Raw genomic sequence first — 21,270 nt, 5'->3', positions numbered from 1 at the left:
AGAACATTTTCTGTCTCTGGGACATTGCATGGCGTTGGGTTCTAATCTCTGTGTTAAGACCAGAGCCTCTACAGAGGCTGGCGTTCTGCTAAGCCAAAGGTTCCTCTGCCATCTCTATGTCTCATTCTGTTTTCCTCTCGCAGCTGACACTGTGCTAGACTTGCTTAATTTTCACCTCTCCTTCTAATCTAGTTTTCAGTCTTGAAGCCAGTACAGATGGCTACCATGTGCAAAGAAAGCCTTAGGCAGAGGCGCCATTTGGTGGAGAGAGCCTCTGGCTTCAGAGCCAGGCATCTGCCTAGCCAGCACCATTTGTGTTCCTCTGGCTGCACACTCCTCGGGGGATCACGTGGTGAACTTGGTTCTGGGAGCCCGGAACCAGAATTCTGGTTCTAAATCTCCTGGCTGACCTTGCACAAATTTCTTAGCGTCCCTGGCCCTCAGTGTTCTCATCTCTAGGGCTGGCTGTGCAATCTCCCAGAGTTAGTATAAAAGTAAAAACATCATAACTGATGCGATTCTTTTTTTCCTTTTTGGTGGGGAGGGTGTAATGCACCATAAAAACATAAGGTGTTAGAATTCAGCAGACGGCTCCACGAGCTGTCTGATCCCCAAACTTGGCTCCGCTGGAGAGAGCACTTCCCCCTGGTTTTAGTTTTAGACAGAAGAGTATTTTCAATTATAAAGGTGTAGGATTTGGGCTCTCGGATGAGCCTGAAAAGCAGCCACCAGCCTTTGCTAATCCTTATAGCCCCAGGTAACCTCACGAAGGTCCCAGCCAAGACCTGGCCAGGCTCTCTTCGGAAACACATGAAGACCTGAGCCGGACAACCACCACCCTCCTCCAGAGAACGAAAATGATAATAATGCCTTACCCAGAAAATGTTTTGAAAAGGACAGAAAAAGTGATAATATGTGTATAAATCACTTTATAGAACACAGTGTAAATTCTATAATGATAATAATCATTTTCATCATTCTTAAACACAACCTGGGGTAAAAAGAAATGAGAATAGCCAATAGCAGCAAATCTTAAGAGACAATCACAAGAGGCTGGCTGTTGCTAACTTAGAAACAACATATGTTATAATAATACTTAAATTATTTAAAAATATCGTAAATCAACATACTATAGCATATTAATATAATAATTAATATTAATCTGTGGATAAAATGCTACCATTTATAGAGTTCATAAGCATGTTCCTGCACTACGTCAAACACTTTTTATCTACTTTTTCACTGAAGCCCCACAGAATTTCCACGGGGGAGGCATTTTTGTGCCCACATTTACAAATGGAGAAGCGGAGGTTTGAGAGCTGGCAGGACACGCTCAAGTTGCTACAAGCAGGAAGGGTGGAGCCAAGATTTGAAGACAGGACACATGACTACAGGGCTTATGCACAATGGACACATTCAAATTTTCCAACATAAATTAATATTAGGGTTGTCAGTTTTCAGTCTCTGCTGAGGAGCAGTTTTCTTGGTTGTAGTCTGAATGTGAGCACGCTCTACGATCGGCGGAAATTCAATGAGAACTTAAATCTCCCAGGTGTTCAGCCAGCTCCCAATTTAGTGGTCCCTCAGATAAGATATCTTTCTCCCCCGTTACACCATGACTTTAAATAAGCAAACATTGCTCACTGCTAATTAATTTATTACCAAAGTTTTTCTTGTTTATCTTAGAAGATATAGGAGACCGAAGAGATAATCAAAATATAGAATACATAAATATAAGAAAGAATATAAGAAAAATTAAAATTTACTCATAGTCTCACACCCAGAGCCAATCACTTTGGGAATGGGTCTTTCCAGGCTTTTTTCTGTGCTGTAACATTTTTGGTAGGTTTGTGGTGTATTTTGATGCCTAACTTGTTGAATTTAAAATATGTCAACTTTAAAAGTATTTTCTTTTTGTTAACTGCCTTATGGTCAAGAAATGAGCCTGATATTTAGAATTTATTGACATTTCTGTGTGTATGTGTGTTTGGGGAGGGCACTAAATTGAAAATTGTCTTCTAATATTTTATGTCATGTAAGACATTTAAAACAGATAATCAATTTAACTTCTGTATTCATATCCTACAAATCCTAGTTTGAATTTTTGTCTACTTGATTAGACTTACAGATATGTGTTATTTTCCCCTACTGTTGTCAATTTCTCCTTGTACTTTAGACATATTTTTAAATTACATAGATACCAATACATTCTTATTTTAAAAGATTCAGATGGGGGGGCCGGCTCCGTGGCCTAGTGGTTAAGTTCGCGTGCTCCGCTGTGGCGACCCAGGGTTCGGATCCTGGGCGCGGAGATGGCACTACTCGTCAGGCCACGTTGAGGCGGCATCCCACATCCCACAACTAGAAGGACCTGCAGCTAAGATATACAACTGTGTACGGGGGGTGGGGGTTTGGGGAGATAAAGCAGAGAAAAAAAAAAAAGATTGGCAACAGTTGATAGCCCAGGTGCCAATCCTTAAAAAAAAGGAAGATTGGCAACAGTTCTTAGCCCAGGTGCCAATCTAAAAAAAAAGATTCAGATGGTAAAGAGAAGATAAGGTCATGCCCCCCTCCCACCCCTGGATGTCACTGTGAACACTTTGACTTAGATTCTTGAAGGTTTTTTTCTGTGTATTTATATCTAAATAATTTTTTTAAACTTAAATGCAAACATGTTGCCTGATTGTTTCATAATCTGCTTTTCAAAAAATTAATTATACGTCTTGGAGATCTTTCCATGTCAGTTCATATAGAAATTTATCATTTCTTCTTTGCTTTGCATTGTAATATATTTCATAGTATGAGTGTATCATAATTTAATTAACTATGCCCCAGTGATGGATGTTTTTGTCATTTCCATCTCTTTTTTGCATTATAAAGTACGATGCAATGAAAATCCCTGTACGTACAAGTACTTCTTTAGATTAGATGCCTTGAAATTTCTTGGTTGATGGTGAGGCTCAAAATTCACTAGAGACTGTCAAATCATCCCTTTACAGATGTGCTCACCAACAGGCTATATGAGCCTATTTCTCCACACTTGTCCAATACTTGATGCTATCAATATTTCAAATTTTTGCTAATCTGATGTTTGAAAAAAAATCTTGCTCTTTCAATTTGCATTTTCTTGAATGTTAGTGAGTTGAGTATATTTTATGTACTTATTGACTATTTTCCCCCCTTAAATTCTCTTCCTACTAGTTTATGTGCTTTTAGTCTTGTTTCTAGAAGTCCTTTTAATAACTTTGTCGGGCATACACATTTCAAGTATTTTCTTTCAATCTACTGTTTGACTTTTAAATTTCTTTCGGTGACTTTTTTTTTCCATGTAGCATTTTAAACTTTTTAAGTGGCCAAACATGTCAATTTTTATTTCTACTCTGACCTTAGTGACATGCTTGTAAAGGTTTGTTCCATGCCAAGATTATAAAATTGCTCCCCTCTGTTTTCTTCTAATATTTTAAAGATTTCCTTAGTTCTTTAATCCACATGGAATTTATTTTAAGATATATTATAAAATAGCTGAATTCATTTATTTCCAAATGGATAATCAATTTCCCAACAAACTGTCATTACATATTTTATTGCTGACTTGAACAGCCACCATTATTAGTAGAGATTAATAATTAATAATTAACTAGAAATTAAAGTCATACATATACATATAAATGTAGGTGTGTGTATACATACACATACACAATTCTGACCCACTGATAATAGTCTGTTTTACTCAATACTAATTATTAGATATTTATTTTATTTTTTCAGCTTTATTGAGATATAATGGACAAATAAAATCATAATATAGTTAAAGTGTACAATGTGATGATCTGATATGTGTATACATTGTGAAAGGATTCCCCCACTGAGTTAATTAACACACCCATCACCTCACATATTTACCTTTTTTTTGGGCAAGAACGTTTAAGTCCTCTCTTAGCAAATTTCAATTATACAACACAGTGCTATCACCTATCGTCTCCATGTTATACATTAGATCCTCAGACCTCATTCATCTTACAGCTGAAAGTGTGTATCCTTTTACCAACCTCTCTCTATTTCCCCACCCTCCCGCCCGTGGCAACCACAGTTCTACTCTCTGTTGCTAGACAGTTCTTGTTCAGTTATGATTACTGTCTTAGAGCAAGTCTACTTTTGTTGTTATTAGTTTTCAAAATTTTCTTGAATTTTTTTTCTCAAACTGAGATTTAAATAGTCAAGTTTCATTAAAAATCCTGGGATTTGGGGGAGATGGCATATACAATTTATAGGTTAATTAGTACTAGAAACAAGTAGCTTAATAAATCACTATTTCGGAAAGCAAGGCCAATAATGACATTTGGGTACATGCCTGGAGCTCTAGCCCAGAGTGAGCTATAGTAAATCCACTGGTCCAGGTGTGTGGTATATGGTGGGGGGAGGGGCTGGGAGGAGGGAGGTTTAGTCTGTAACAGAGCTGGTCATCACGGCACGGTAACAACTGGGATCAAATCTGGCCTCTGCCATTTGCTGGTTATGTTACTCTCACCAAGTTGTTTAATATCTTTGAGGCTCAGCTTCTTCATCCATAAAAGGGGGATAATCATATCTGTCTCATAGCATTTTTGTAAAAATTAAATGAGATAATAAAAGTGCCACCGATAATAGGTTCTCCATAACCCCTAATCCTCTTCTCTTCTCCTTTGACGAAGCACCAGTCATATGTGGTAACAGGTGGTCCTCAAATAACAGATTACATAGAAGTTTCCAAAGGTATCAGGTAATTGTGGCTCCTTTTCCTTTGAATTCTTGACTGAAAAGGTGTGAAAAGCTCATTGAATATCAGTCAGTTAGTTCTATAACAGGGCCAAGCATTCATTGCCATGTGAAAATAGGACTAGGGTTAAGCCTAGTATATTGTAAGTGCTCCAAAAATACCAGCTACCGGAGTGGATCACAAAGATTCATCTCCATTATTCCCATCCTTGGATATTTACTCTAAAAAGTGAGTATCCTATAAAACAACCCAGAGTAAGAAAAAGGCTGTGTGCATACAGATTTTCACACTCGTGTTACTTATAATATAAAAATTATAACTGGCTTAATTTTCCAATATGAGTGGGGAAGGTTTAGTAAATTATTACATACTCACTTGGTGGAATATGATACAGTCCTCAAAACAAGAATTATGTTGCTATGTAGCAGCTTGAAAAACAACTTAGGACATTACACTTCCTGATAAAAAGGCTGGGTATAACGTCCACATGCGCTGTGACTGAAACTTTGTAAAATTCTTTACACATCTGGACAAGGACAGGAAGAGACACAAAATAGTGAAGACATTTAAGTATTGAGGAGATTATTGCACAATTAATGTGGAAAAGCATTTTCTGGATTTAGCCTGTTTTGGAGCCTTACTGCCCCATCTGGAGCTTGAGCATCAAAAAGTCCAATGTGGAACTTTACCTCAGAATGAGAAACCAGCCCAACCAGTCCTGAGGAGAACAAAGGGGAGCGACTTCCTGAAGGGACAGAGTTTCTGGAAATAGGAAAGGCAGAACCGTTTATGGGGTATTTTCCTGTCATTTCACCTTATCTATGCAATGGGGACATTTCCTGGGGCTATTTGACTATATTTTATGAGAAAGAATGGATGACTTTGTACCACTTAAGAGGCTGAGAGAAAAGAGATGCCGATTGAGGGCGTTTGTTCCAACTGGGGTGCCAGACAAGAGGTGCTAGGCAAGACATACTAAGTATTTCAGAGACTGTGTATTCACTCAGCATTGCTACACGTGCCAAGTGATGGGTAAATTCCTACACATGAGGGAACCCAGTAAATACATTTCACGATACTACAATGGCTTAATGTGCTGTCTCTACTGCTAGAATTCTACGGCTCCTCTGACGACCTAAGGCGGCCGAATACAGCAAGTGTCAACTGGAGTGACTGAAACGTGAGAGGAGTAGCCCAATAGCGTCTATAGGGAAATGGGAGAATTCACCTTCCCTGAAACTAACAGGAGAAAAGAAACAAAGAAATTATTCCTCCTTCAGTGGCTCCAGAGGACACTTTGCTGTGCTCCATGAGAATAAAAGCCAGGAACCAGCCTTATTTATTCTAAATTTCTGGGAATAAATGATGCATTTTATTGTAACAAAATCTGGAGAACTTCGTATTCTATCTAAGAATGATGATCCAAGATTAGCTAAGTAAAGCGTGATTTACCAGTGATTCTGGACAATATCAGAAGAGAAGTTAGTGCAAATTGCTGGCAAAAAACCCCAACACTACCGCTTAATAACATTGGAAATCCAAGTACCAAAATCGTAAGGCTGTGAAACTATTATTTGGCTAATGGTTGTTGTTGTTTTTAAATCTTATTTATGTTCATCAAAACCTTTTAATTACTCCACGCTTCTCTCCTGTGCAATTGACATGCCACCAGGTCAAGTAATTCCTTCCCACAGGGGGACTAGAGACTTCTTTCTGTAAAAGAAACCCTCAATAACTCTAGGAACGTCTTTCTTTCACAAACGGCATGAATCATTTTATCAGTAATGGAAGCAAAGGTCTAGGGAGCTGAGCTGACTTTCCCAAGGTCATGGACTCAGAGAGCGGGTGATGGGCTCCCACCGTCGCTCAGCCGGTGGGAGCGCGGGAATGAGCCTGGGAAGGCAGACACCTGTGAAACGCACCTGCTGGCTCCTCTTGCCCGATCTGGGCAGAGCGGCAAAATAGCTGGTTACCATCTGCTAGATGACCGGTGAGTTCTTGCTAAAAAGATGGAAATAAAGGAGCTGAAAGGTCAAGCGATGCTCCAGCATCTCCTATTCAGTTTTGGCTTTTTTGAAGTATGTAAAATTCTAACCTTGGGGTTGAACACTTCTGCTTCTGCCAGGGACTCTGCTATTCTCCAACTTAATCCAATTAGATTAGAATCCATTCAATTTGGTTCAATCTAATTTGATAAAATCTTACTGACTGTGTCTGTCATATTGTAGTAGATAAAAGATGAATGCTACTCTTTCTGGTCTTAAAAAGCTTTTTTTATAAAGGACCTCAGGTACACAAAATTGGATTAACCTAATCCTTAGTCCATGTTGCACTGTCACACTGTCATCATTGACCCACGAATGAACATTGTTTAATTAATTTGCTTAATAATAAACATGCATGCAACCACTGCCTTACTTAAGAACATTACCAGTAACCTTTTTCTGACTTCGGGCTACCCCATCTCCTCATCTTGCCTCTCCCACTCCAGAGGTAACCAGTTGTCTGAATTTTGCATTCAAATTCATCTTTTTTCTAGTCTTAACACGCACATGCCTAAAAGTATATTAAAACACATATTATGTACTTTTATTGCTTTTGAAATTCTTTGAGGGAAGAATAAAATGCATTTACAATGCATATTTCATGGTGCCTTCTCTATGCCAATCACTGTTCTAGGTGCCAGAGAATAAAGCAGCGGAAACAAACAAAACAAACAAAACTTCCAGCCCTCATGGGCAAATAAACAAAGAAGCAAGTAACACGTTTATATGCGGGGCAGTGATAAGAGCTATGGATAAAAATAAGGCAGAGAGGATGTGGGGGCTGGAGGGGAGGTGGGGGCTCTTGTATAGTAAATAAGAGGTGAGGGAAGGCCACTTGGTACATGAATAAGTCCAATGCAGTCGGACATGAGGCCAGATCAGTTGTCTAAAGCAGCTGGCCCAAGCCAGACCCTGAATGTCCCTTGGTTTTTAAAAAAGATTTTTAATTCCCATTTAGGAATTAAAATACACTCATCTTTTCAGGTCCAGCTAACTGTGTTCTCACGTGGACTTCTGAAGGCACAGTTTGCCGGAACCATGCACAGAGTAGAGTATTAGAAGGTGAGTTCTAATATTCCACATGAGGACATGGAATGTGTCTTTTCTGCTCCCCAGTTGTGTCCCCAGCTCCTGGCAGTCTCCATTACAAGGGAAACACGGAGAGATATTTGCCGAATGAGTGAATTAATAAATAGATAACTCTCATCCAGCATTTTCCAGGTTGCCTGCGAACTCCTTGAGGACAGGGATTATAACCCTACGATGGATATCCTGGGGTGGGGCATTGGTGCCTGGCACCAATAAAGAACAGAGGTTTGAGGAGTGAAAGAGTGAGCCAACACGCAAATAAGCACGCAGGAAAGAAAATCAGGGGAGTTCTCACCTGGGTGGGTGGGGAGGGCTTGCCAGCAGCCCGCACATAGAGATTAACCCCATTAAATAAACCGCTGTGGAAACTGTGAGCTTCTCTGTTCAGAGCAGAATTTGCCACAAGGCGTTTGTCCACTTAAACCTGCCCTATGGGATGCTATGTGAATCAAGGTGAAACACGTTTGGGAATCACTGCCTTTTAGAAGTTCACAAGTACATTAGAAATACTAAAGTCTTTGAGAAATTCTGTAGTTAAAAAATCTAATTTAGGGACGGCCCAGCGGCATAGCGGTTAAGTTTATGTGCTCTGCTTTGGCGGCCCAGGGTTCACTGATTTGGATCCTGGACGCGGACCTACGCACAGCTTGTCAAGCCATGCTGAGGCAGGCGTCCCACATATAAAGTAGAGGAAAGTGGGCACAGATGTTAGGTCAGGGCCAATCTTCCTCAGCAAAAAGAGGAGGATTGGCAGCGGATGTTAGTTCAGGGCTAATCTTCCTCAAAAAAAAAAAAGAAAAAGAAAAAGAAAAAAATCCAATTTAATTTTTCAGTATCCTCTGCCTCCCTCTTTTTTAAATTTCCTGCTGCACAAGTGTTAACATCCTGTGGAATTAGTCTTCTGTGGACCACGATAGGGAAATCACTGGGATTATGGCTAGAACAAAGTCTGCAGGACAGAGGTGTTGTGGAGTTGTGGAAGTTGGGAATGCCATAATGGAAGGTGCTGTCATAGGCAGAATAATGGCCCTCCCAAAGATGTCCACGTCCCCATCCCTGGGACCCATGAATATGTTACCTTCATGATCCTATGGACTGAATTTTGTCCCCCACTAAATTCTCATGTTGCAACCCTAAGCCCCACTGTGATGCTATTTGGAGATCAGGCCTTAGGGAAATCATCAGGTTTAGAGGAGGTCGTGAGGGTGGGGCCCTCATGATGGGATTAGTGTCCTTATGAGAGAAACACCAGAGACTGCTCTCTGTCTCTCCTCTCTTTTTCTTTCTGGTTCTCTCTCTCTCTCTGCCATGTGAGGACACAGCAAGAAGGCAGCCATCTGCAAGCCAGGAAGAGAGCTCCCAAGAGAACCTAACCATTTGGGCACCCTGCTCTCAGCCTCCCAGCCTCCAAACTGTGAGAAAATCAATTTCTGTTGTTTTGTCGCCCAGTCTATGATATGTTGCTGTAGCAGCCCACGCTGACTGAGACAAAAGGCATAAGGGAATCAAGGCTGCAGAGGGAATTTATGTTGCTAATCAGCTGACCTTAAAACAGGGAGATTATCCTGGATGAGACCAGTGGAATCACAAGATTCTTTAAATATGGAAGACAGAAGCAGAAGAGCAGAAGTCAGAGAGAGATCTGAAGATGTTACACTGCTGTCGCTGATGATGTTGGAAGGGGCAACAAGCCAAGGGATGCAGGTACCTCTAGAATCTAGAAAGGACAAGGAAACAGATTCTCATTTGGAGCCTCCAAAAGGAACGAAGCCCTGCCAACACCATGATTTTAGCCCAGTGAGACCCTTTCAGACTTCTGACTTCTGTAACTCTTAGAGAATAAATTTGTGCTGTTTAAGTTTGTGGTCATTTGCTACAGCAGCAACAAGAGACTAATGCTGCTGCTGAGAAGGGAATTAGCAGCTGTCAGCAAAGGAAGGAAGAAGTTCAGCTATGAAGGGTTTGTGCAGAAGCCCAGAGTGACAATTAGCCCTCCACTTCCTCCTATTCTGATTACAGCTAGTAGAACTTCCTGAAAGATTTTAATGAAACGAGTTTTCTCAAACTTTTAAAATATTCTACTGGTCATTTCAGTAGCAAGATGGAATTGGGGAACAGTCAAGATACTTGTGCTCCCGTAGGCTTCACATCCAAAAGCTGTTAATGAAAGTTTGACTGAGCCTATGAAGCAATTGAAATGATCTTCTTAGAATACCGTGTTAATTACGAAGATGGGTGTGAATTATTCAATCATCCATTCAAAAAATATCTATTAAGCATGTACTCTATGTCCAGTTCCCTGAGAATACAACAGTTCAAAACGCCATGGTAATGCTTTTATGAAACCCACAGTCTTCAAAACTTTACAAAAATACTCAGGGCCATTCACTTGGAAAAATATCAAATCTTAGAGATGAATCAGTCAAACTCTTCTATTTTGTAGATGACAAAAATGAGATCTAAAGAGGTCAGTTAAATTAGCTAAATATATATATAATTTGTTTTATAGCCTAGGACAAATCATTTAGCCTAGAAGAGTACCTTTCCCGTAACACGTAATAAGGCACTCTTCTAGGTTAAATGATTTGTCCTAGGTTATAAAACTAACTCACGGTGATGGGAGGGCCAGAGCCTGGGCTTCTCTTGAGATCACAGTGGAAATTTCTTCAATAGTGTCACATCCAACTCTTAGTTCAATCTCCTCGATTCATAGCAGAGAAAATCCAGTCCCACAGATGTTAAGGATCTAGCTTAAAGCAGAAATCAGTAGTCCTTTAGGGGATCTGAAGGATGGAGGACAGAGAAGGCACAGAGAGGACAACCTTCGTAGCCCTTAGATGTCCCTTGCTTTCTCTGGAAGGACAAACAGTAATCGCAGACTCTGGAGGCCTGTCCCTGGATGTTGCTGGAAGTAGAAGAATGTGGTGTTGGCTGGCTCTACCCTAGAGGAACCAGAGTTCATGCTCATGGCACCCCATCCCCTCATTCTGAGTCTCCTACTTTTATGCCTAAGATGCAAATTGTGCATTTTGAGGAGTCTTTGGGCACCCAGAATCTCGAGAGTTTGGTGGGATATTGGATGGCACAGCAGAGAGTGTAGATCAAGGACTGCTCAGATTGTAGGTAGGGTTGCCAGACAATATATAGAATGCGTAGTTCAATTTAGATTTCAGATAAAATTGTGTCCCCAATATGACAATATGCAAAAAATTAATCCTTGTTTATCTGAAGTTCAAATTTCACTGGGCATTCTGTATTTTTATCTGCTGAATTTGACAACCCTAAATTTGTAGGGGATGAAGGCAAAGTCATGGCAGATACCAGAGTCTGCCTTTGCACAGGCTGTTTGAGTAAGAAGAGGAGAAAAAGAGAAAGAAACAAAAGAAACATAACAGTTCCTGAGAAGCGAAATCCATTAATGGACCCCTCTCTCTCTCCTTTTGATCCTTTGTGCATGTGTGTATACATACATATATACGAACCTTCATGTTTTGTTGACACAAGGATTATGTTATTGAGGAAAATTGTTGACAGTGATACTGATTACAGATATTGACAAAAGAACAGTGAGAAGATTAAAAACGGTAAAAATGTGGTTAGTTTAAAAGTAATGCTCATTATCGCATTTATGTAAACTGCCTATCATTTATGCCCAACTCCCACACAGGCCAATCACAATTTTGCTTGTTCCCAATCTTTACGCATTTTCAGAGAAGCATAAAATGTTCCTAAAGAGTCTGAGAGATCACCTAGTCCAACCTTGACATTTACAGATTAAGTAACCAGGACTCAGAAAGGAAGTGACCAACGCCGGATCCAGCTGCCTAATAATATTCATAATGGAACAACATTTTTTTGAGGGCTTACTAAGTGCCAGGCATTTTTCTAAGTGCTCTACTTATGTAATCACATTTAATCCTCACAACAACCCTATGATCATCCTCATTACTCAAATGAGGCAAAATGAGGCAGAGAGAATTGTGTAGTTTACCTAAGGTTCAAGGTTATACAGCTAGTAAGAAGAGGTGCCTCCTAAAAACCCAGCTAGTTTGGCGCTGGACCCTACACACTCAACCATGAAACCCTGCAGCCTCCCAAATAAGATGAATTTATATCACTAAACATGTCCCTACCTGCAAACTTTCACAGATCACTGCTCCCGTAGCACGATTTTGTACTTAATAACAAGGTCACCTGAACACAGATTATAGAAAGCCGATTGGACGCGGTTGCCATACATGTCAATTTCAGAGTGGAAGGCATCATCTGGCCACTTATAAACAAGCCCTATAACGGGGAGTCTTGCTATGATCAGAGAGCAATTTAGTTTCATTTATTTTTTGAAATGTTTTTAATGAAATATGGAACACAAGTTCTACCATCAAAGCAAACAGCAGAGAAATGGAAAGAGTTATATGAGTTTACATTTTGAGTAACTCATGAAAGAAAAGAAGGAAAAGAAAACACAGAGAGAGAGAGAGAGAAATCAAAACAGAGAAGAGGCCTTCCTTATCCATCGTCAGCCACAAAATAAACCAAGTTCCTTAGGAAGAGCCCGGCCCTCTAGTTAGCATGCTGCCACCACACTGCTGTGTTGGTGCAGCTATGGCTGTAATTATCTCCGGGAAGAATAATTACCATCCTCAACATGACATTTATGTAGTTTTACATTCTGCTTGTTTTTCTTCTCTATCTTTCAGGAGATGACCAATCCCTTGCATCTCAGGTGACCAAACCACTTTGTCTATTTCCAGACCCCAGCTTCCCCATTTATCCAAGGTGAAGGATTAAGCATGCCTGTCTGCTTTGAGATTGTGTTTTCCTGAGGTTTCCCTTTCCATGACACAAAAACTTATCCAAACTTAGAAAAAAAAAAAAAAGGCGAAGTGGCGATTGGAATTCTCCGAAGCTGCAGGGTCTACCTGGGGGACGCCAGGACTCCACCAACCACTAAGACAGGAATTAGGAGCAGCGCAAACTGTCTTCCCTCTCCTCTGCATGTTGGCTGAAGGAAGGATTCGTTTGATAAGTCTGTTTTGCAATTCTACTATCAAGCACCTCAGCAAATCCTTTGAGAGACAAACCAGCCCCTCCTCTGCCTCCCACACAAAACTGACAAGGGTGCACTTGAAATGAACACAGCTTCTTGCAAAACAGATCTGCATCCTCTCTGCTTCAGAAAGGTGGCAGTGTTGCCTTGCAGTTTTCACCAAATTACAAAGCAGTGGCAATGTCTCTAGCGGATTAACAGACCAACCACCTCACCTCACCATGGAAAGGAGAGGAAGGACTTTAAGCCACTGCTGAACCCAGGGCCTGGCAGACTCCCCTCCCCAGAGCTTCAGGGCACTGAGTCTTGTGGCCACCTAAGCTGTCGACGTTTCATCTCATTTCAACAGAACAGAGCCTAAGAAGATCTCCAACTGACCCCACAGACATCTAAAAGCCAGGAGAATCGAAGGAAGTCACAGACGATCCTTACTTTCCAGCATCCACTCTTCTCATGTTGGAAACATCCTTCCCAAGTGAAACACTGAGTGGTCCCATTTAGAAGGGCCAAGGAAAACTTAGCAAACAGTGCCAGCATCCTTCTAACACCTGTCACGTGGAATGTTAATCCATCTTCTAAGTAGGAGTTCCGCCATTTATTGAGCAGTTTGTTACTACTTTTATAAAACCAGTATTATACACAGAACTACTGACGAAGAACTGAAGAAGACGAGTGTCTCCCTGTCTGCGTGTGGACACCCACACGTCACCACCTTCCTCGGGCGCCTACACCAACCCTTGGTGAGGAGCAGTAAGAATTCCCGTCTCTCCCTTCCACTCACCTTCACTCAGCGTCCTTTGAGAAGTTTCTCTATGCGCTACTGACGTAGAAATTTGGGGGAAAATTCTCCATTTATAAATATCAGATGGTTTGGGAAAAAATATTTGTGGCACTGGCCTTTTTTTGTTCTACAGTGATGTCATTTTAAATACTTGGTGTGCTCCAAATTTGCTATTTTTACTTCCCCCAAGTGACTTTTTTGGGAAATACATTTGTTTGGATTAGCTACATTTTAAGTGACCCCTGCATCTAATACACAGCCTCAGGTTCATCTTCTCAGCAGTTATAACTGATATTAGGCAGCTCTCAAACTTGAAATCCCTTATTTGTTCATTTCCCAAGTTGTTCCTTTCGGAGGTACCCCTCCAAAAATTCTATTCACAGGTACAGAGAAAAAGATAAAATGAAAAGATTGGGCTTTTCGCAAACAAAAACCACACTCAACAACTCAAAAGTACTTAAAATGGAAGACATTAAAGGCCCCCAAAGTCAAAGAAAATTTTTCACTTCCAAAATGTGCTTTTGGGGAACGACGCTAAAGTAGCCACGGCAGGCTTTGAAACATTTATTGTAAAGCCAGTCTAGAGCTGAGAAGTGCAGAAGAGGAAAGTTGAAGAAGGAATGCTAAATGCCTTAGCCCTACCTGATCTGAACTTGCTCCTAATCAGCAAAGAGTGCTCAGACCCCAGGAGTGTCATGTTGAGTCTCAGCGAGCCGCTGGTCCCTTTGCCAGACGCCCCCTGTTTTCCACCAGGAACAGGCTCCCAGGAGCCCAGCTGACCGCAGCTAACAACCCAGAATTCATCCAACTCTCCGTGAGCTCCCCTGGGTAGGAGTACAGTGGCAGCCAGTGACCGAAACCAGTGTCCCCAGAAAACTGGCGGCTCCCCCCTCGCTGTGCGGGGCTAATTAACTCTTAGCCAGCAGGACCCTCCTCCTCCTCTGAGTTTGGCCAGGAGCAGCGGCATCCCAGGCGTTCTTGGCTGATGTCATCGGCTGCCAGCGATTGCGGAGTATCACCACCACGCCTTTATGAAGGTCCCAAGTTTGCTATCTGATACTTTTTTACTACTGACAGGAGCTCAGCCAATCAGGAGCGGCGAGCGGGGACCGGGGACTTGCAGCCGCCAGAGGAGTCTGGGGAGCGGGGTCTTAACTCTTTGCGGCGGGCTGAGCGGACGCGGAGCGCGGGGGGCGGGAGGCAGGGCCGGGGTCGGGCCCGGAGGACGCGAAGGGCGGCTGCAGAGCGCGGGGCGTGCGCCGGGGCGCGGGCGGCGGCGGCGGCGCAGGGAGCTCCCGGCCGGGCCGGGTGGTGGGAGCCGCCGGGGCTTCCCCGGGCGCCGGACGCTGGCGGGGAGGCGGCGCGGCGGGGATCTCCCACCCCGGGCGGGCCGGGCGCGCCGCGGCGCTCCGCAGAGGGGCTGGCCCTCGGAGAGAAGCCAGGCTTCCCACGGAGCAGCGTCCCGCATCCCCTCTGCGCTTGCGGGGCTAGGAGCACTGGCAGGGACGAGTACACGTCTCGCACCCCCCGGTATCAGACTTGGATGCACGTCCACGGAGAAAATGAAACGCCTTTCATTTTCCGGGGATGTGCTTTTTAAGGGACAAATCCGACTCAGTGCGTGTGCACATCCACAGTGCTCTCCCTCTGGGGGAAGATGCACGAGTTGGACGCCTGATGGGGGTTCTAACGAGGGTGGGAGTCAAGGAGGGAGGGTGTCTGGAGCAGGGGGATGTCAGAGCTGGGGGTGGGCTCGGCTTGGAAAGGCTAAAAGGCTTTTCCTACCAGTGAGTCCCTCAGAGGAAAATCCACTCGGTTCCCAGCACGGAGTTACTGTGCATCTAGAATGTGCCAGGTGTCACATATGAGACAAAGCTCCTGCTCTCAAGAAGCTTCCTTCATAGTGGCACAGAAAATAAAAACCCAACTATATATGTACGTAACTTTGGGTTGAATTGATTTGCAACCTTGTGCTCACGTGGGCCCCCAGGTATCCTCTCTTACATACAGCCTGCTTATGTCTCAGGAGGCCTCTAAACCCTTAAAAGGTCAGTCGGTGACAGATGAAGACCTGATATGACAATAGCTCATGGGACAACTTCTAAGATCCTGAATTTGGGCCTCTGCCTGAATCCTCTGATACTGGAGTTCATTCTTTGGATCTGACCAGTTGTTTGTATAAGTAAGGTATTCTGGTAGAGGCCATTTAATTCCTCATGTGTCAGAAAGGAGGCAGAGCACTGCCGCCTCTGGTCCCCTCGGAAATAGTGTCCCTACCTCAGAGGCCTGTTTACAGGCTGACAGATGTGCAGGAGCCCCTCAGTGATTATGTAACATTCCCATATAGAGTCTATTACTTTCCTAGTCCCGCTGTAACAAATTACCACAAGTTTAGTGCCTTAAAACAACATAAACTTATTATCGGGCGGTTCTGGAGGTAAGAAGTCAGAAACACGTCTCCCTGGGCTGACATCAGGCTGTTCTCAGGACTCCTTTCCCTTCTGGAGCAGCCGGGGAGAATTGTTTCCTTGCCCTTTCCAGCTTCCAGAGGGCGCCCATGTTTTTCGTTTCGTGGCCAAGCCAGCAATGGTGGGCCAAGTTCCTGTCCTGTGATATGGCTCTGCTCTCTCTCCCCCTCTGCCTCCCTCTTCCACTTTGAGGACCCTGGTGATCATATTGGGCCCACCTGGGTAGACCCTAGTGTATGGTCAGCTCTTTATGGACCTTAATCCCTTGGCTGTGTAATGTAACGTATTTACAGATTTCTGGGAAGGGTGTGAACACGTGACGAGGGAGTATTATTCTGCCTGTGATGAGGAGCGACCCCTCTTTCTACCACCCTGTTCTTGTCCCCAGTCGAGCCCCAGGCTCCTCGTCTTCAGTGAAAAGAGGTCAAGTGGAGGGAGACTTGCGAATGCGGATGCACAGGAGTCTGGAAGAACCCTGGCAAGCTTTGGGATGCTCACAGCAGGGAGGTACTTTGGGTAAAGAGATTGGTGGGATAAGGAATGTTGCTAAATGATCTGAGTAGAGAAAAATCTATTCTGAGTAACATTAAAAAATAAAAAAAGAACCAAACAGATTTTTATCCTGAGGACTGTGGAGCTGAGAAGAGATACATGGCAAATTGGCAGAGAACAGTTTTTCCAGTGAAAGTTGTGATGAAAACAGCTGAAGCCAGCATCGAATGCAAGGGTCTGCATGACCTAGAGGAGTTGGACAGGAGTAAATTATGTTTCCTCTGCAGGCCCGAGTGTGTGCGCGTGAGTGTGTGCGCGCGTGTGTGTGCGCGTGTGTGTGTAGGGGAGCATAGTTTCTTTTCTGAGTGGGTTTGGGAAATGCTGGTGGCCATTGCCCTCCTCAATTTTCCCATCATAGCACGGAGCTGCTGACATCTGCCCTCTGAGATTTATACCCCCGAAGGAGTGGAATATCTATGGATATAAATATGCTCATATGGAAGCTCATCCTTCCCCCTCTGTATGCAAGCATTTTTTTGTGAAAAAAAGCTTTTTTGGTGGAATTTGGAGAGGATGTTCCCAAGGGGAACAGATCTCCCAAGCTGCTATGCTTTGCAAGCGTCAGGCTAATGCAGCGATGGCAGGCCACCAAGCTCGGTCCTGCCATTGAACCACCTCGGCAGCACTCCTCCCGTGCCTTGCTACCCTGGGCCCTTCTCTCCTGCGCCCGAGAGTGAGCCTGTGATGTGATGTAGAGAGGAGACATGAGCTTCCAGCATCAGGAAGACCTGCATTTGAGTCTAAGCTACCCCTGTGCCCCGGACTGAGTTATTCACATTCTGAAATGCTCATCATCTTCATGTAGAGTGGAGTCAGAAATACTTACTTCCCAGAATAGTTGGGAAGTTTAAGTGAAATAATACATTTGGAGCGCCCAGACAAATTCTTCCTGGTGTGGTTTAGGTCCTTCTCTTTACCCTCCCCCATCTCCAACCATTCTGGATGATTCCAAGCAATCTTGGATCCTTCTCCTTTGTTGTGGCTTTCCCTTACTTTGCCATTAATTATCTATGGCTGTGTAACAAATCACCACAAATTTAGCAGCTTATAACAACACACACGTTTGTTATCTCACAGTTTCCGTGGGCCAGGACTCTGGGCACGGCTTAGCTGGTCTTTTGCTCCAGACCTCACAAGGCTGCAATCAACTTGTTGGCTGGGGCTGTGGTCTCTTCAGAGGCTCCGTGTCCTCCTCCAAGCTCATTGGTTGTTGGTCGAATTCGGTTCCTGGCAGCTCTAGAAGTCATCATGGCTTGCTTCTTCAAGGTCAGCAGGAAAAGCTATCTTTCGGGGAAGACTCTTAAGGGGCTTACCTGATTAGGTCAGACTCACCCAGGATAATCTCTCTTTTGATGAACTCAAAGTCATACTGATTAGGAACCTTAATTATACCTGCAAAACCCCTTTACTTTTGCCATAAACGTAACCTAATCATGGCAGCGCCATCTGTGACATTCCCCAGCCTCCCCCCCCCCACCCCCCACCCCCTTTGCTGAAGGGGAAAGGATTATGCAAGGGTGTAACTCATTGAGTGTCACTTTAGAATTCTACCTTCCACAACTGTGGTCCTTGGCCTTCAGCCGAGGTGGCGGTGCATATGTCTGTAGGCGTAAGTCCCAAGCTCAGCTCAGGGCAGTTGGCTTGAACTCTGACCCCTTATGGACCTCCTGATGGGGCAGCAATAAGTCAGCTGCTAGGTCACAGGATACAAGGTGGTGAGCAAAGGAACAGCTCACCTCGCTTGACCTCAGGACCTCCAGTTTTCCCCTTCTTAGCACAATCCCCTCACCCCACCCAGGGTCATCACCGTCTTCTTGGGTCTCCTTGTCTTCTCCTCAGTGCCTATTCCTGGTACCGCCTCTTGTCTGCTTTATCTTTTTTCTCTCACATGTTTGATGAGCAACTTCAGGGGAACATTTGTTCCTGTTTGGCCTATTAATTGCAATGCGTGTTGGAATCTGTGCAAGTCCCATTGGCAAGTGCCCTCGTAGGCGTGCAGTCTAGAGACAGGTTTGCAAACTCAAATGATAGGATCAGGGATACGAGAGAATGTGGTGGGGAGGGGCTTGTGTGCAGCAAACCTGACAGCACATGGCTTGTCCAAATGGATCAGCAGTAACCTAGCTCTAGTTAACTGTACACGTGTGTGGGGAATCCAGACACTTGTTACCATTCCTTCCAGTTGTCCAGACAAACTGCAAATCCAGATTGTCATGTTCAGCTATTGGATGTTTAAAAATGTGAGCAACTATTAGTAATTAAAAAAAAAAGTTTTAAAACACAGTGTGAGTCAATGAGGGGCAGATCCAGGTTGTGGGACCTGAGCTTTATACAAGTTGTGGGTCCTTTAAAAGACAAATGCAAAATTAGAAATATGATGTTAGTGCAAGCGTGACTATTGACTTAGAATGAGAAATGGAATCACAGCTAACTGGAGCGTGGAAGATTCATTTTCTTTATTGTGAGATCCTTCAGTCAACTGACCGGTAATGGTAATGCGGAAATGCTTCCTAACTGCGTCCTGGCTTGCTCTTCCCACCTGGAACTCTCTGGAACTTTCAGCTACTCCCAGCACCCACGGGGCTGGTGCACGAAGGGAGCCCTGAAGCTTAAGCTTCATTAACTTAATGGTAAATCCAGATCTGGAGCCAATAAAACATGTCTGCAAGCTTAGTGAGACTCAGATGGCACTGCTTTGCAACGTCTGCTGTGAAATCTGTGCTCTGATCTCCAAGAGGTTCCATCTAGACTCCAGGAGGGGGGGTGAAACATGTACCACCAAGTTGCCTATTTAAGGAATTACCTATTTAGGAATACAGACTCAGCCTATCAATTTGTTTCAATTCCAGAAATATTTATTAAGCACAGACTGTGTTCTAGCACTGTAGAGATTATAAAGATACAGCAGCTATGATCCTGGACCTGTAGGGCTAAGAAGAAAGTGGTGGGGCATCCACAAACCCTCGACAAACCAGAAATCCAATGTCATTATTACCCTGGTAATGTAATGAAATCTCAGATGGCATTCGTCTGAGCCACTCTATTGATATAACCTGTTTTCTGTCATGAAAGTGAATATAAAAGGACTTTTGCCTAATTTAAACAAAGACTTTGAGTTAAACAAACATAAAGAAAGTAGTTTCAGTGGAGAATACCTGCAACAGCTCCTTCTTCCCCTGCCTGCCAGCAACGCTTCTCATTCTTTCCCTCTCTCTTTGTACTTTTCTGTCCTAGCTCAAGAAAAGGGAACAGAATTTGCTAATTCTGATTTAAAGCCATTGGGCTGGGCATCATTTACAAGAGGCCAGATCCCTGTGTTAAAAAGTCGTGTATCCGTATGTTGCCTCTTCTTCAGCTTCTTCCTTGCTGCTGTTACTATAAGAGGGTGGGGAGGAGCGTAGCTCAGAAACAAAGAATGTGCATTCTGAGAGGGTTCAAATCAGTCACACCAGTTGTCCCAGCTCCATTCTTGCCTTTCGGTTACATGACATATAAGTACTGCTTAAGCTAGTTTGCACTGAATTTGTGCAATGGTAGTGTCCTTGGGGTCCAGGGTATATCCAGGAGGCTCTCACACTGCTGTGCCTTGCTTGCCATGGAGAATATGGAAGATGGAGGTGGGTGTTGACAGAGCTAGACTCATGGATGTCATTCCATATTGGATAGGTGCAATTTGCCAGGTGCAAATTCTTCAACTCTCCTTTCTTTTTTTCTGTAGTTTGAGGGCGCTAAGATGATGAATAATTACCTAGTCGCCCAATAGACACTTATCAGTCTTTGTCTTTCTAGATTCTCTTGAAGCTTAGACGTTGTTAATCCTTTCCTTCCCTTCAAAGGGTCTGTCTGGAATTGTTCTCTTGTGCCGTAGACCCTTGTAGCCAAATGCTTTTTCTACAGGAGTTTCCCAAAAGCTCTTCAAAAACAACAGGTACAAAACCTAACTTACCACTTCCTCTCACCAAGTTTTCCTACAAACCTACTCCTTTTCCTGCTCTTCCTGTTGAATGAATGGGGAAAGTATCCACCCAGTTTCTGGTGTGGGAGATGGCCCACGATCCACACTCCTGCATTCTCTCAGTCATCCATCTGTCACATGCCATGTCTCTTCTCCTCCTAAATACCGCTTGAATCCACCCCTTTAATTTGCTCCTAATGCCTCTTCCTTACTTCAAGCCCTCCTTGGTTTTTTTCCTGGTTTATTATGAGTGTCTCTCCAGTGGTCTCCCCTCCTCCTCATCTTCCCCTGTGCCAATCCATGTTTCCATGTTGTCATCAAAATGGTATTTCTAAACCATAAGCAGAATCACGTTACTTCCTGCCTTTGGCTCTCTAGTGCCCAGGGGTAAAGTCCAGGCTCCTAATTATGACATAGAAAGCCCCATGTAATTCAGCCCCGTCAACTCCTGCCCCTTCTTCCCACTTCGTTCTCTACATACTAGCAATAACAAATAGTTTAAGAAACACTGGGGCTTTTCTCTCTCATTCTTCTTTTCCTAAGATGTTTCTTTTACCTAGAATGCTTTCTTCCT

General features: G+C 43.5%; 1 protein-coding gene across 8 annotated transcripts in view; it reads right to left on the bottom strand.

Moving 5' to 3' along the window:
• The window catches only part of MYOCD (myocardin), a 90,519-nt gene extending 75,756 nt beyond the window's left edge, over positions 1-14,763 (bottom strand). The window contains exon 1 of one of the 8 annotated variants that reach the window (XM_005597794.4): positions 14,364-14,763. In XM_005597794.4, the coding sequence (XP_005597851.4) occupies positions 14,364-14,418 (55 nt within the window). In that variant the 5' untranslated portion in view covers positions 14,419-14,763. Of the gene's footprint in view, positions 1-13,721 lie in introns of all 8 variants that reach the window. The other 7 variants (XM_014728806.3, XM_014728809.3, XM_070226576.1 and 4 more) reach the window with 7 other exon arrangements.
• Positions 14,764-21,270: the final 6,507 nt, after the last annotated feature.

Source organism: Equus caballus, chromosome 11 (assembly GCF_041296265.1).
Source record: "Equus caballus isolate H_3958 breed thoroughbred chromosome 11, TB-T2T, whole genome shotgun sequence".
Taxonomy (NCBI): Eukaryota; Metazoa; Chordata; class Mammalia; order Perissodactyla; family Equidae; genus Equus; species Equus caballus.
This window is presented reverse-complemented; position numbering and strand designations above follow the sequence as displayed.